General features: G+C 37.5%; 1 protein-coding gene across 24 annotated transcripts in view; it reads left to right on the top strand.

The window, feature by feature from the left end:
* Window positions 1-14,694, top strand: part of LOC137624564 (zinc finger and BTB domain-containing protein 14-like) — a 184,115-nt gene that overhangs the window by 27,827 nt on the left and 141,594 nt on the right. For 2 of the 24 annotated variants that reach the window (XM_068355474.1, XM_068355475.1), the window contains exon 6: window positions 932-1,711. The exons of the other annotated variants lie outside the window; for them this stretch is intronic. In XM_068355474.1, the coding sequence (XP_068211575.1) occupies window positions 932-1,696 (765 nt within the window). In that variant the 3' untranslated portion in view covers window positions 1,697-1,711. Of the gene's footprint in view, window positions 1-931; window positions 1,712-14,694 lie in introns of those variants that run through there. 24 annotated transcript variants of the gene reach the window in all.

The raw sequence follows: 14,694 nt of genomic DNA, 5'->3' as shown, positions 1-14,694 counted from the left end.
TCTAGTACTGTATGTTGAAATCAACCATTGTTAGAATAAGCTAATTGTAATATTTATGTGGAAAGCTTATCTGTTATGGTATCCTTATCATAGTAAGTATAATAGTTCATGTAGGGACAGGTTGAACAATACCTGCATTGTAAAGATAGTAGGCCTATAGATAAAGGGTGAGCAGATACATCTGATAAATTGCTAGAGCTATGCTGTCCGTGAAGAATGCCTGAGTTATAATGCTATAGTAAAACATTACTGAAGTTGGAATTACTTGGTTATCTCTTTGGTATAGGTCCAACTCGGCCCATAACCATCTCGGCCCATTCAATGTAATCAACTCGGCCTATCACCTGTGCCAAGTTGGCCAATTTGTGATAGCCAACTTGGCCTATTGCCTGTGTTAACTTGGCCTATTGCCGGTGTTAACTTGGCCCATTTTTGACTGGTCAGATCAAAACAGATGAAGTCGTCCAGGTGTAGCTTTTTCAGCAGCACTGATTTTATTCGTCAATCTTGCTTCCTTTTCTTCTCCATACACTGAATATGAGAGAGAGAGAGAGATAGAGAGAGAGTGAGTGCGGGCTTGGGAGTGGGTGGGTTGGGGGGAGTGTGTGTGTGTGTGTGTGTGGTTGGTTGGTTGGTTGGTTGGTTGGTTGGGAACCTTTTTACAAGCACTAAAGTGTCTTATTGTAATAGTTGTTTCGTATACAGTATGTAGTTAAAGGCTTTGATTAATTTTCGAAACTGAACCATAGCTTAAATAACTGATATGGTTACGAACCTACTGCTAGACTTAATGGAGCTAGGACAACATGGCTGATCTGTGCTTGATATGCTGTGAAACTGTCTGTCCCCATCAGTAAATAGTACTCCTATGACATATATTAACTTTATTCTCACAATGTCATGTGTAACGTGCGCTCTTTACGTATGACAGGAAGCACTGCAATGTGATGGATGTAGCTACAGGCAGCACCGGACCTACGGAAGTGGGATCACCCCTGCTGTTAAAGAAGGTTATATTGACCGGATGTGTCACATATGTATTAAAGAAGATCAAAGTCCGGGGGAAACTTGTGTAGTTTCGAGTGCAAACTCTGAATGTTTTGCAGATGCAGTGGCCATGAGTGATGTGCATAATGAGAATCTGGATTCTTTTGAAAGTGGAGTGTCAAATGTCAGTAGGGGTTCTTCAATTGTGGATCCTACGCCTATAAAAATTTCTCCCTCAAGGGAGACAATAACTTATGAAAAGATTGAATCATCATCACAAAGAGGAAATCCAAAACTTATTGACAGCACTGGCTACTCTTACACTCTAAAAAGAAAAACTAACATGAGTATTCATTGGCGGTGTGTGGTTAGAAACAAAAAAATCTCATGCATGGCGACAGTAAAAGAAGTGGGTAATACTTTTATGAGAGGGCATGTTGAACACTGCCATCCTCCCGAGACTAGCTGTGCTGTGAAAAATAAGGTGTGTACACTCGTAAAGCAAAAGGCAATAGAAGACGTCTTTCGCCCTGCTTCTGATATTGTTGACGAGGTACTTCGGGAGCAAGTAAATCCTACCATTCCTGTTTCATGTCTACCGGCTCCATTAAATCTTGCTAGGCAAGGAAGTCGTAAACGGAAGGCAAATCGACCACGAGAACAGCAAAACCTCGATTTCAAAATTAGTAATCAGCCAGACAATTGCTGATGGCAGTTTTTCATCATATTGCCATCTATATTTCTTAATATGTACTTTTATTATTTTTGAAAGCTTTTAGCAGTGTTTTACTTTTTATCATTCTGTTATTTATAAAGACTACTCTTCCTATTTTCAAACTGTGTTTTACTTACCTCAGAGATTTATTTACAAGGTTACTTGGAAAGAGATAAATGAGACCTCTCTCAGGTCTGATCTCAAAAGAGAGAACAAAGCACAGTAAAAGAAAATAACACAATATAGTATAATAATAAAAAATAGCTTTAACAAAGTAAATTTGGATGTGGGCCGAGTTGGCAATGGACCGAGTTGTTAGTCACAATGGGCTGACTTGGCGATGGGATAACTTTGTGATGGGATGAGTTGGACTACATTCATCTCTTTCCCCCTAAGAACTTAAAAAAATTCTTTCTGAATTCCAACCATAATGTTCTTCCAACTCTTGATGATATGAAACGGTGGGGATAACTGCTGTTGATGTTAAGTGCAGTTGATGTGACTCCTAATCTCTCCCTTAAGGCTAACCTATTTGGCTATTCTGTGGCTTTTCATCATTGCATATATAAATGGAGGCATAACATTCTTCCTAGCTAAGTAGGGAATCCCAGTCATTTATAAGTGGTACCAACTCAGTCAGTCTTTGGCCTTGGCTATAAATGCATTCCTTGATTTTGTGAAAGAAGGGAAACCACTGAAAGAGGAGACTTTTCAATTCATGGCACCTCCTCAGAGCAAATTATTGGAAGCTTTTGTATGACATCCCTCTTATCCATTTACTTCCCCTTTTTGTATATAGACTGAACATTGCTTGTTAGTCATTTTCCCTTCTCCAATGCTGTTCTCATTTTACTGATTTATGGTCGCCACAGAGAGATTAATGTTCTTTTCTACATGTAATCATAGGTCATGTGATGTTAATGAGTCCCATTACCACCCAGTTGAAAGGCAATCTTCTTCCAATTGTTATTTGGAAATGGATTGTTTAGGCTCATTTGAAGAGCTCAAATGCTGGCATTTGTATATGGTTACATTTGTACAAAGTAAAAAATTATTCATAAAAGGTATATCAACTTTACATTATTATGGTATGATAGATTTGGTACAAACAAAAAAACAAATGCTACCCACTAATAATCAATTAAATAACAGTACCAGTATGCATTTGATACTATTTGTGAAAATCTGTGCTGTTTTATCATTTCTTACTTAATGAGTATGGATTTTGATGCTGTGGATTTTAGTATAAGTCTAGGCCAAAGAATCTAAATTTATCAAACATTTTAACTTGTCAGGCACTCCATTTGTCCGTGTCTTTCAGTGCAATGTTTTTACTGCATTAGCTAATAATTTTTCAGTAAAGCAAATTCACTGCTTTTAAAGGGGGTAAGGACCAACTACCAAACCAGCAGTAAATGTAATAAAATGATTTGTTGCCCTTTACTAGCCAATCCCTAAAGAAAATTAACAGAATTGTTAATACTGGAAATGCAGTACCAAATTTGTTTTCTGGAATACATTACTCCATTCTAATAATCCAATGTCTAAGATTGCAATGTTCTTTCTTATTAAAGAAGCTTATAGATGAATTTTTATTGCCTGTATTGAAAGTCAATGATCATGATATAAGAGGACTCTTAAATTTGTTAATCTTTTTATAGAGAAAATTCTGACTGCTGCTCAGTAAAGAAAAGTGTTCCTTCTTGCATGGGCTACAAACCATTTGTCCTTTAAAATGTGGAATGTCTTCAAAGACGTTGGAACAGCTATTGAATTAATTAACGAGGTAGTTGATGATAGGCAAAGGTTAAAGGAATGTTGGAGAAGAATGAGCTTGAGGTCATATGAAATGGATCTCTGGAGTTTTACAGTTGGTGTTTGAAGCTCTTACAGAAGTCAACTCATACCTGGAAACCGTTCTTTGACCTCTCCCATGAGCCAGTTTGTACAGCATCAGGTTCAGGTTGGAAAAGATAATATTAGTACCAATTTCCATCAGAGGAGGAGATGTTACTTTCAGTAGATCTGAAGGATTGATACTTACAAATCCATTCATCAATCCTTTCAGAAGTGCCTCCACTTCTTCCTCAACTGAATGGTGAATCAGTTCAAGACCCTGAGTTTCAGGCTGAGCACTTCTCCCCTGGGGCTCACTCTAGTGTTCATGGTAACAGGTTGGGTCCACTCACACGAGATACATCTTTTGATATATCTTAATGAATAGTTTATCCTGGCTGCCTGGCTGCCTCAGAGAGCCAGTTGCTACAGGATCAAGGATGTCTTCTTGCCTTTTGTCACCATTTGGGTGTTGTGATGAATTGGGAGAAATCAAACCTCACACCCAAGCAGAGGTTGAAGTATCAGGGAATTCTGATAAACATGGTAGCAGCAGAACTCTCTCCATTAGATGATTGCATCTGCAAGCTCACAGAGGTAGCGAGTGCAACAGTTTCTGTCCAAAACATTACTTCCAGCTCAATGGTGGCAGAGTCTTCTTGGCCACCTTTCCTTGTTGGAGATATCTGTTCCTTACGGGGGCCTCCACCAAAGATACCCTCAGTAGTGTTTGGCCTTCAGGTATCCACTAAGCCATCCTGTTCCAGTAGGGCAGGAAGGTGGTATGGGCCAATCTTACCTAGTGGCCGAACAAAAAAAACCTTGCCAAAGGAGTCTCGCTTTTTTTGATACCTCCAGACATACTGTACATCTGTTTTGAGGTACAGTATAAGACTGGTAAGGCGCACACCAGTATATCCTGGTACCATCAGATGTGTGGTCAGCTGAAGAAATGGCTCTGTACATTGTATTGAAAATGCAAGCTGCATGTCTAGTTTTGCAAGCATTTCAAGAACTAAGTGTTGACGAGCTACCACTGTACTAATAGCTAATTTCAACAAGCAGGGAGGCAGTGTTGCTCCCTCTTCGCAGGTCCTCAAAGTAGATGAACATCTGGGCGGAGCACCACGCACCTCTTCAGATTTGCTCAGTTGCCAAAGGCAGGTTGTAGGAGTGGAGGGGTCCCCCTGTCCTTGCAGAGTTTGAACATTTCTTACTTTGTGGGGCTCACTGTACATCTACTCTTTTCCCACATGGCTAAACATGAAGCTCGTGGTATTTTGTTCACCCCCTCCAGACCTATGGTTAATGTTCAAAGATGCATTCCAACACCTGTGCTGATGCGGATCAGCTGATTGCTGATAATGCCAGGTATCCCTATCTTATGATTTTTAGTTGAGGTCCTGATAGAACAGCCTTCATGGAACATACTCTTCTTCGAGCTGCACTTTTAGAGGCACCACTAATGTGTGAAGTCCTACACATCATGTTGAGAGACTATCCAGCATCTCTCCCTAGTGCAAGGCTTGTGAGTGACTGCACATAAAATGTCTGGGTACTTACAATGGTCCTTAGTTGCTGTTTATGAAGAAAACTGGGCCATTATCTGTAATGGGTGTCATAGAGGGGGTACTCCCCAGTTTGAGCATCTCTAGTAAAGCTTGTAGACTTCCTCGTCTACCATCGTCAATACAATCGCTTCTCAGTCATAGCTGTGAAAGGCTACCGCTCAGCCTTAAGCAGTCTTTCGACTGATCATTATAGACCTCTCCTCTTCACTAGGAATTGTTTATGCTCATGAGGACCCCAGAGTGGGATGTGACCCTTTTTCACAGTTGTTTTACACGTATCCTGTATGATTCTTTGAAGTCATCGTTAAATGAGATCTGACTCTTAAGACTGTCTTGCTAGCCTTAGCATTCATGAAGAGATTAGGTTTGTTACACAGATGCACTTATGTAATAACCCTTGCTGAGGGTTGGAAGGAGGTCTTTTTTACTTGTATGGCCAAACTAGTGTCCTAAACCCAGAACCCATCAACACATGACCCAGCTTTGAGACCATTTCCATCCCCTCTCTACGCAAAGCCTTAGGTGATAGAGTCAATGCGTTTGTGTCCTGTGATGGCTTTGCAGTGGTATTTGAAGAGGACTTGACATCTCAGGCCCGAGTGTTGATGACTCTTCCTTAACACTGACAAAACCAAGAAAGAGATGTCGAAGAACAGTCTCTTTGTAGCTTCTTGAGATGATCAAAAGATATTAATGCCTTAATGGTTGGAGGGGTTGAGGTATCAGCCCAGAAAAGAGCTCACAAAGTCGGGGCATTGGTCCCTTCTTGGTCTTCTGAAAGATTCTTACAGTTGGCCAGGGGATGAAGACAAGTTTGTAAGCTCCAAAACAACCTTCATAGCTTTCTTTTTAAGGGAGTAGACCCGCAAGAACTTGAAAAACGTTTGCTGTTGCCCCAGTGGTGGCTGCTCAGTTAGTTTTGTAAGAAACCTAGCTCCCTCAGAGGACAGGAAGCATCTTTGTTATGGTAACATGTCAGTAATGAGCTTAGATGAACAGGGGAGGAATCATTCTTACTGTTACATTGATACTGGTAAGCTATTCTTCCAAGAACCATTCATATTGTGGTAGATCTGCGAGTAGTAGTTCTCCCCTATCCTCCCTTAATGAGGGTGAGGATGGGGAAATTAATACTAACTTGTTGGTCATCATACATCAGGTATTTTATTCTAGGTAGCATCTCCTGTGTGGCTTAGAAGTATTCTGTTATTAACTTAATATCAGCTACATACCAAGTTCAGGCCAATCCCTATCAGCCTACTCATCCCTATAATGGGCAGGTATGGGGTTGCTGTATTTTTCTTCCCTGTTCCCGAAGGGGCCAGCTAAACTTATTAGAGGGGATAAAAAGTACCTATCAGTTTGTGTAGGATTCCTGCTTTTTACCAAGAAGTCTCTCTCTCTCTCTTATAAAGGAGGAAAGTTTTTGTGTAGAAACATGTAAACAATTTTAACCCTTTTACCCCCAAAGGACGTACTGGTACGTTTCACAAAAGCCATCCCTTTACCCCCATGGTACGTCCTTGCAAAAAAATGCTATAAAATTTATTTTTTCATATTTTTGATAATTTTTTTGAGAAAATTCAGGCATTTTCCAAGAGAATGCGACCAACCTGACCTCTCTATGAAAAAAAATAAGGCTGTTAGAGCAATTTAAAAAAAATATACTGCAAAATGTGCTGGGAAAAAAATAACCCCCTGGTGGTTAAGGGTTGGAAATTTCCAATTAGCCCGGGAGTAAAAGGGTTAAAAGTAATTTTCTTCTAAAACCTAGTCTTAAAGTTGAACTTGTCACCTCAACCACCCTTCTCAGCCCTGAGGCAAAGGTCAAAAGTGAAGGAGTCTGGGACAGGCAAGTGTGTTGGGTTACCTGTGCTCACCATCTGTCGTTAACTACTTTGGTGACTTAATTCAATGGCTGTTTCATCTCCACTGAAGATATCCATATTTTGAAGGAAACAGAGTTGTATAGCTGGGAAATATACTAAATACTTTCAGATTTTATAAATTTTTGCTAAAAATATTTTTAGGGAACCTTGTATGTATATACGGACATATAGACCCTTGAGCCTATACTATAGCAGGGGTTGTTTTGGAGTAAATAATTTTTTTGTTAGTTTTTTTTTAGTAAAATTTTGCATTAGTAATTATTTTTCATGATATAGTATGTCACAAGTTTTTGGTTGAGCTTGTTATCTTTTACATTAACCCTTTTACCCCCAGGCTATTTGGAAATTTCCAACCCTTAACCCCCAGGGGGTTATTTTTTCCCAGCACATTTTGCAGTATATTTTTTTTAAATTGCTCTAATAGCCTTAATTTTTGTCTTAGAGAGGTCGGGTTGGTCTCATTCTCTTGGAAAATGCCTGAATTTTCTCAAAAAAATTATCAAAAATATGAAAAAAAAAATTTTTTAGCATTTTATTGCAAGGACGTACCGGTACGTCCATGGGGGTAAAGGGATGGCTTTTGTGAAACGTCCCAGTACGTCCTTTGGGGGTAAAAGGGTTAACTACTTTGGTGACTAATTCAATGGCTGTTTCATCTCCACTGAAGATATCCATATTTTGAAGGAAACAAAGTTGTATAGCTGGGAAATATACTAAATACTTTCAGATTTTATTAATTTTTGCTAAAGATAATTTTAGGGAACCTCTTATGCATATACGGACATATAGAGCCTTGAGCCTATACTATAGCAGGGGTTTTTTTTGGAGTACAGTAACTCATTTTTTTGTAATTTTTTTTTTTTAGTAAAATTATGCTTTAGTAATTATTTTTCATGATATAGTATGTCACAAGTTTTTGGTTGAGCTTGTTATCTTTTACATTAAAATACATTAGTTCTAAGATGATATATGTTGATGAAGGAGAGGTCTAATTGGTGAGGGATCTATGGTCGTGGTTCAATCACGCCCCAGTTTTCTATACCGACACTCAAAGAGTGAGCGAGCTAGGTTTATTCCTAGCATTCCATGCATATTTTTCTCTGGTATTTTCAGCAATAATTATGCCTTAGAGATGGTGCTAGAGGAGCATTTCACGGAGCGACACAGGTCCCTCGCCCAGAAATAGATTTTTCCTTCGTCAAAATCCCTTTTTTCTATATGGGTACATAAGTATGAATCTGTGCTGTACTATAGTTCAGAATAACAGGAGTAAAAATATTTGAATGAGAGAGAGAAAGAGACAGATTAATTTATGGGGGATTAGCATAAACTGCATGAGTAAAGTTAAACTGGGAGGACTTTCCTGTACAGTATAAGATTTTATCCCTATTTTCTGTAGTTTTAAGATCACTAATATTAACCCTTTTACCCCCAGGCTAATTGGAACTTTCCAACCCTTAACCCCCAAGGAGTTTTTTTTTTTTTTTTTCTTTAAGCACATTTTGCAATATATATTTTTTAAATTGCTCTAACAGCCTTAATTTTCGTCATAGAGAGGTCAGGTTGGTGTCATTCTTTTGGAAAATGCCTGAAGTTTTTCAAAAAGATATAAAAAATATGCAAAAAAAAATGTAAATAGCAGTTTTTTGGAAGGACGTACCGGTACGTCCAATGGGGTAAAGGGATGAGTTTTGTGAAATGTACCAGTATGTCCATTGTAGGTAAAAGGGTTAAGTATTGGATGTTTTGTCTCTCCTTCCCCTCTCTTTCAATGAGTGTGATTCAGGTTTTTATTTTATAAAGGCAAGATACATGGAAATAAAACAATATCTTTAAACTAAATGTATGTTATCAAACATCTTTCAATGAAGCTAGTTCCCCCTCCTCGCTCCATTTTGTGTGTGACGCAAGTGAAGGAAGCATTAATATAAGACTTGCTCCTGAATAGCTAACTTTGTTTTGTAGAAAACACTGGTATTTTTACGTCCCTAAAAGGGTTGTGTAAGGGTGACAGTTGCCCGTCAATTTCATGTGGTAAAATACAGTATACATAGGTATATATATGAATCATAGTTTCAAAGTAAGAAGAGCACTCACGATTTTAAAAGAATTAATGCACAATAACTGAAAAGTTATAAAGTAATAAAAACAATGCAAGGATGAAAATAAACACTGAAGTCGTTCATATCCATTTTATTATGATTATATACTATGCTTTTCACAGGATCTTTTTATCAAAGATAAGTGAACATTGCTAAATAAAATGTTGAAAGTGCTTTAGCAGATATGCAGTATGTATATTATACTATGCGTTTCTATTAGATATTTTGAATACCAAGTTGAAATGTATATTATTATTATTATTATTATTACTATCCAAGCTACAACCCTCGTTGGAAAAGCAAGATGCTATAAGCCCAGGGGCTCCAACAGGGAAAAATAGCCCAGTGAGGAAAGGAAATAAGGAAATAAATAAATGAAGAGAACAAATTAACAATAAATCATTCTAAAACAAACAACGTCAAAACAGACATGTCATATAATAAACTATCAACAACATCAAAAACAAATATGTCATAAATAAACTATAAAAGACTATGTCCGCCTGGTCAACAAAAAAGCATTTGCTCCAACTTTGAACTTTTGAAGTTCTACTGATTCAACCACCCGATTAGGAAGATCATTCCACAACTTGGTAACAGCTGGAATAAAACTTCTAGAGTACTGCGTAGTATTGAGCCTCGTGATGGAGAAGGCCTGGCTATTAGAATTAACTACCTGCCTAGTATTACGAACAGGATAGAATTGTCCAGGGAGATCTGAATGTAAAGGATGGTCTGAGTTGTGAAAAATCTTATGCAACATACATAATGAACTAATTGAACGACGGTGCCAGAGATTAATATCTAGATCAGGAATAAGAAATTTAATAGACCGTAAGTTTCTGTCCAACAAATTAAGATGAGAATCAGCAGCTGAAGACCAGACAGGAGAACAATACTCAAAACAAGGTAGAATGAAAGAATTAAAACACTTCTTCAAAATAGATTGATCACCGAAAATCTTGAAAGACTTTCCCAATAAGCCTATTTTTTGTGAAATTGAAGAAGACACAGACCTTATATGTTTCTCAAAAGTAAATTTACTGTCGAGAATCACACCTAAAATTTTGAAAGAGTCATACATATTTAAAGAAACATTATCAATACTGAGATCCGGATGTTGAGGAACCACCGTCCTTGACCTACTTACAATCATACTTTGAGTTTTGTTAGGATTCAACTTCATACCCCATAATTTGCACCATGCACTAATTCTAGCTAAATCTCTATTAAGGGATTCACCAACCCTAGATCTACATTCAGGGGATGGAATTGATGCAAAAAGAGTAGCATCATCTGCATATGCAACAAGCTTGTTTTCTAGGCCAAACCACATGTCATGTGTATATAGTATGAAAAGTACCAATTATAATTCTAGGTTTGTTCTGTACAAATAGGGAAGTTTATTATTGGTACCTCGATAGCGGGAGAGAGAACTCATTGGGTGAAAAAGAATGAACCTGCATATTGGTGGTTAAGAATAAATATAATTGAGAAAACTCATTTCTTTATAGATATGGGAACTATTAACGTAGATGAGATGTAATCCAAAGCTATTATGTAATCAGTGAAAATTAATGTAACAGTTTTTTTGAAGATCATTTTGATATACTGTACTGCATTAATTTTAGCAGGACTTTTCAAAATATTTTCGGAAGTTGAGATATATGCGCGTTTTTATAGGAAGTAGGGGACCAGGAGGTTCATCAGCTGGCAGATTAGAATGGCTGGCTGTTTCGTAAGTTTAGCTATCTAGTGAGAATTCACCCACCTCCCTAATGGGCAATAAATCATCAAATTATACGGTCAGTATCTTATTTGATTATCCCATTGTTTAAGTTTGTTAAATATATGAAGATCCATTGCACATTGTACCTTGGTACCTATTTTAGCTCAATTGCCTATTTATCAAGAATACTGTACTATGATGACCCCTATAGAACAACTTGTGATTCTAATAACTTACAAAACATTTAGTTGTATACACGACACCCACAAGGTGATCGCGCGAGGGTAGTAACCTCTGCATTCCATGCTTTTATCTTTCTCTAGTATATTTGGAAGATTTATATTAGAAAAGTGTAAAGAAGGACCCTTTTCACCGGCCGTCACATGCCTCTTCCCAGAAATAGATTTTTCCTTCGTCAAAATCCCTTTAGTATATATAATTAGCTCTGAAATTTTTTATGTATTTTTAGGCTAGCTCGATAATGGTAGTGAAGTCATTGGACTGTAAACATATAAAACAGGAACTTGTAGTTGTTGGTTGTGAGAGTGCAAGGGAAATCACTTGATAAAAAACAAATTATTAAATAAAAAAAAAAAAACATTGAGTCACATAAGAGCAAAGCAAACACAACAGCATTTACATATATGTATCATGATACCTCTTGATTTGAATGTTTCTACATACAAAATTTTCATGATGTGAAATGAGATGCGATGATTTTTTTACCTTGTTACAATTTTTTTTTTATGATACGAAAAGAAATTCGCCAGCAAGGTCTGAGAATAACATATTTACCCATTAAAATTATGAACCAGTTGAACAAAATGGGTTGTTTATGCAAAATAGGAAACGCACCTCTCTATAGTAAGGGTAACTATAATAATAGTATATTATTATTATTATTACTATCCAAGCTACAACTCTAGTTGGAAAAGCAAGATGCTATAAGCTCAGGGGCTCCAACAGGGAAAAATAGCCCAGTGAGGAAAGGAAATAAGGAAATAAATAAATGAAGAGAACAAATTAACATTAAATAGTACTTATGGTACTGGATATCAAGTATATGTACAGTATTGTACTGTATGTATTGTATTTTCTGTTTATTATTGCAATATGTTCTGATAACTACTTAATTTACAGGTATTAACAGTGAAATTAGGTACTGTATATTGAATGATTCAAATTTATTTGGCTGTACAGTTTAGCTTTATAAGATTTGTGGCTTTTGTAGGGTTTGGAACGAATTAGGCGATTTACATGTAAAATGTGACATAATACGAAAAATTCACAGAACTAAAGCCTCTCGGGACGAATTAGTGAATTAATTTCCTATCGTGAGGCATTGCTGTATATATAAAAGGGGAGAATAAGTTGAGGTAATATAATATTTTCAACCCTTGTGTAAATTTTTTCAATCAAGACACTGCTCTTTAATTAGTGATATATAACTTTATAGTTTCCAGTCCTTGTTATATATTCATAAAGAATATTACATTGCATGTCTTTTCTCTCAAGGCTACAACACAAATTTTTTTCTAGGTAATAAGAAAATGGGTGGTATGGGAGTCTTACTTAGGGGTCAGCATCCATTCGTGGATTTTCAACATTTGCTGTTAAAGTTTAACTGTACTTCTGAATAAGTAGTATGGGAGATGAATGTCTTTACGGGAAGAAGTGTTCACTGTGGTAAAGAAACAAAACTTTCTTTTTTACCGCTGAAATTGATGGTTCTTTGGTCTAATATAGTTTGTTGGTTTGGCATCATTTTTTGTAACTGTTTGTATTTAATATTCTATAAATTGTTTTGTTGTCTGTGCCTTCAGTATTATAAACTTATTTACTCTAAACAGTAATTAAAATACCCTGGTATTTTCCTTTATTCACCAGGAGTTACAATTGACTTTATGAAATTGCAGCTACTGAAGACACAGACCATTTATATATGTATCTTGGAATTGGCCACATTGATTAATGTAATTTAATATTTGTAACACTGAACTGTGATTGTTTTTCTCAAGGAAATTAGTACTATATACCTGGAAATCCTCAAGAGACACTACAGTATTAACTAAGGAAGATAGCAGTATTACTATACTGTAGTTTGGAAGTGATGTCAAGGGCTATTTATGATACACAATCTTGTATTTCTTGGTACTGTATTAGAAATTCTGTGACAATGTTTTTATTATGGTAACATTTTAATTTCAAATCTCTGTGAGGATTAGCCGAAGTATTTTTTTTGGGTGAGAGGGGGAAACTTTTACGTGTATCGGGAGCGAGGCGAGAGAAGGAAGACATTCATGGAAGGATTGAAAATTCTAGTCTTTCCAAAACAAAAGCCTGGACCATCAGGGCCCTGCCCTAGAACCAGATCTGCAATTCTAGAACCAATTATTGTTATTATTACTTGCTCAGCTAAAACCCTAGTTGGAAAAGCAGGATGCTATAAGCCCAGGGGCTCCAACAGGGAAAATAGCCCAGTGAGGAAAGGAAAAAAGGGAAAAATTAAATATTTTTAGAACAGTAACAATATTAAGATAAATATTTCCTATATAAACTATGAAAACTACATAAACAAGAGGAAGATAAATTGGATAGAATAGTGTGCCTGGGTGTACCCTCAAGCAAGAGAACTCTAACCCAAGACAGTAGAAGACCATGGTACAGAGGCTATGGCACTACCCAAGACTAGAGGACAATGGTTTTATTTTGGTGTGTCCTTCTCCTAGAAGAGCTGCTTACCTACCATAGCTAAAGAGTCTCTTCTACCCTTACCAAGAGGAAAGTGGCCACTGAACAACTAAAGTTCAGTAGTTAACCCCTTGGGTGAAGAATTATTTGGTAATCTCAGTCTTGTCAGGTGTATGACAGAAGAGAATGTGTAAAGAATAGGCCAGACTATTGGTTGTATATGTAGGCAAAGGGAAAATGAACCATAACCAGAGAGAAGAATCCAATGTAGTGCTGTCTCGCCATAGAGGTATTATTACTGGAACCAGGGGAGGCATCCCATTTTCTGAAAACTCTGAGCCTCATATGTCACATTGATGGTTTAGGCAAACCTCCTCATTCCCAAGTACAGTAGTAGTAATGTGTTAAACTAAAAAATGCTCGCCATTGTTCGATATCCTGTTAACAAACCAGGTGAAAGACACGAGAGCTGATCTATAAACAAATTTCGGGTGCAGAGAACTCCTTGACATCTAGTCGGTCAACAAAACTTCCTCCTCCAGCTTTATCTGAACAATAGAAATTTTATGTACATACTGGGGCACATCCTAGTCCGATTCCAATTGACCTGGACGTTACAAGTTTGACAACAGACATGCCTGGAGGGAACTCTCGATTTTATGCACCATCCAACGCTTTTCCCACCAGCAGAAGTAGCGGTGGTAGCAGAGAAATGGGAGAGAACCTGTCAAACATCATTCCTGAGAATGTCGATTCTCAGCTCAACAAATGTCTTTACTTTCCCCATCGAACAAGCTCCTCCTCCTTGTTGTCTGTTACAAGAACCAGACAAGAACCAGCAGTATAAAAGGCAGTTGAAGCCCTCAACTTCCTTTTGCTATAGGGGCCATCCCTTTGGCAGCAGGAGTTGAGGGCGTCGAAGTCTCTTGTTAGGGACGGCAGAGCCCCCGGTTAACCACCTGTTGGGGGATGCTGGCAACATTACTGGGCAAGGTGGTAGTTATTCGGAGCAGATCCCTTGGCTGTAAAAGTTCTTCGCTTAGGTTATTGTGTTCCGTTCACGAGCCGTTGTCTTCCTTTAACTTGGACTCTGATGGTCCCATCATTGTATTTGATGGGATTCCTGAGAGAAAGTAATTTCACTTATGCTGGAGAAGGAAGCAAAAGAGGAAGT

This window comes from Palaemon carinicauda, chromosome 31, assembly GCF_036898095.1.
Source record: "Palaemon carinicauda isolate YSFRI2023 chromosome 31, ASM3689809v2, whole genome shotgun sequence".
Lineage (NCBI taxonomy): Eukaryota > Metazoa > Arthropoda > Malacostraca > Decapoda > Palaemonidae > Palaemon > Palaemon carinicauda.
Note: the sequence above shows the minus strand (reverse complement) of the source record. Positions and strands in the feature narration are given on the sequence as shown.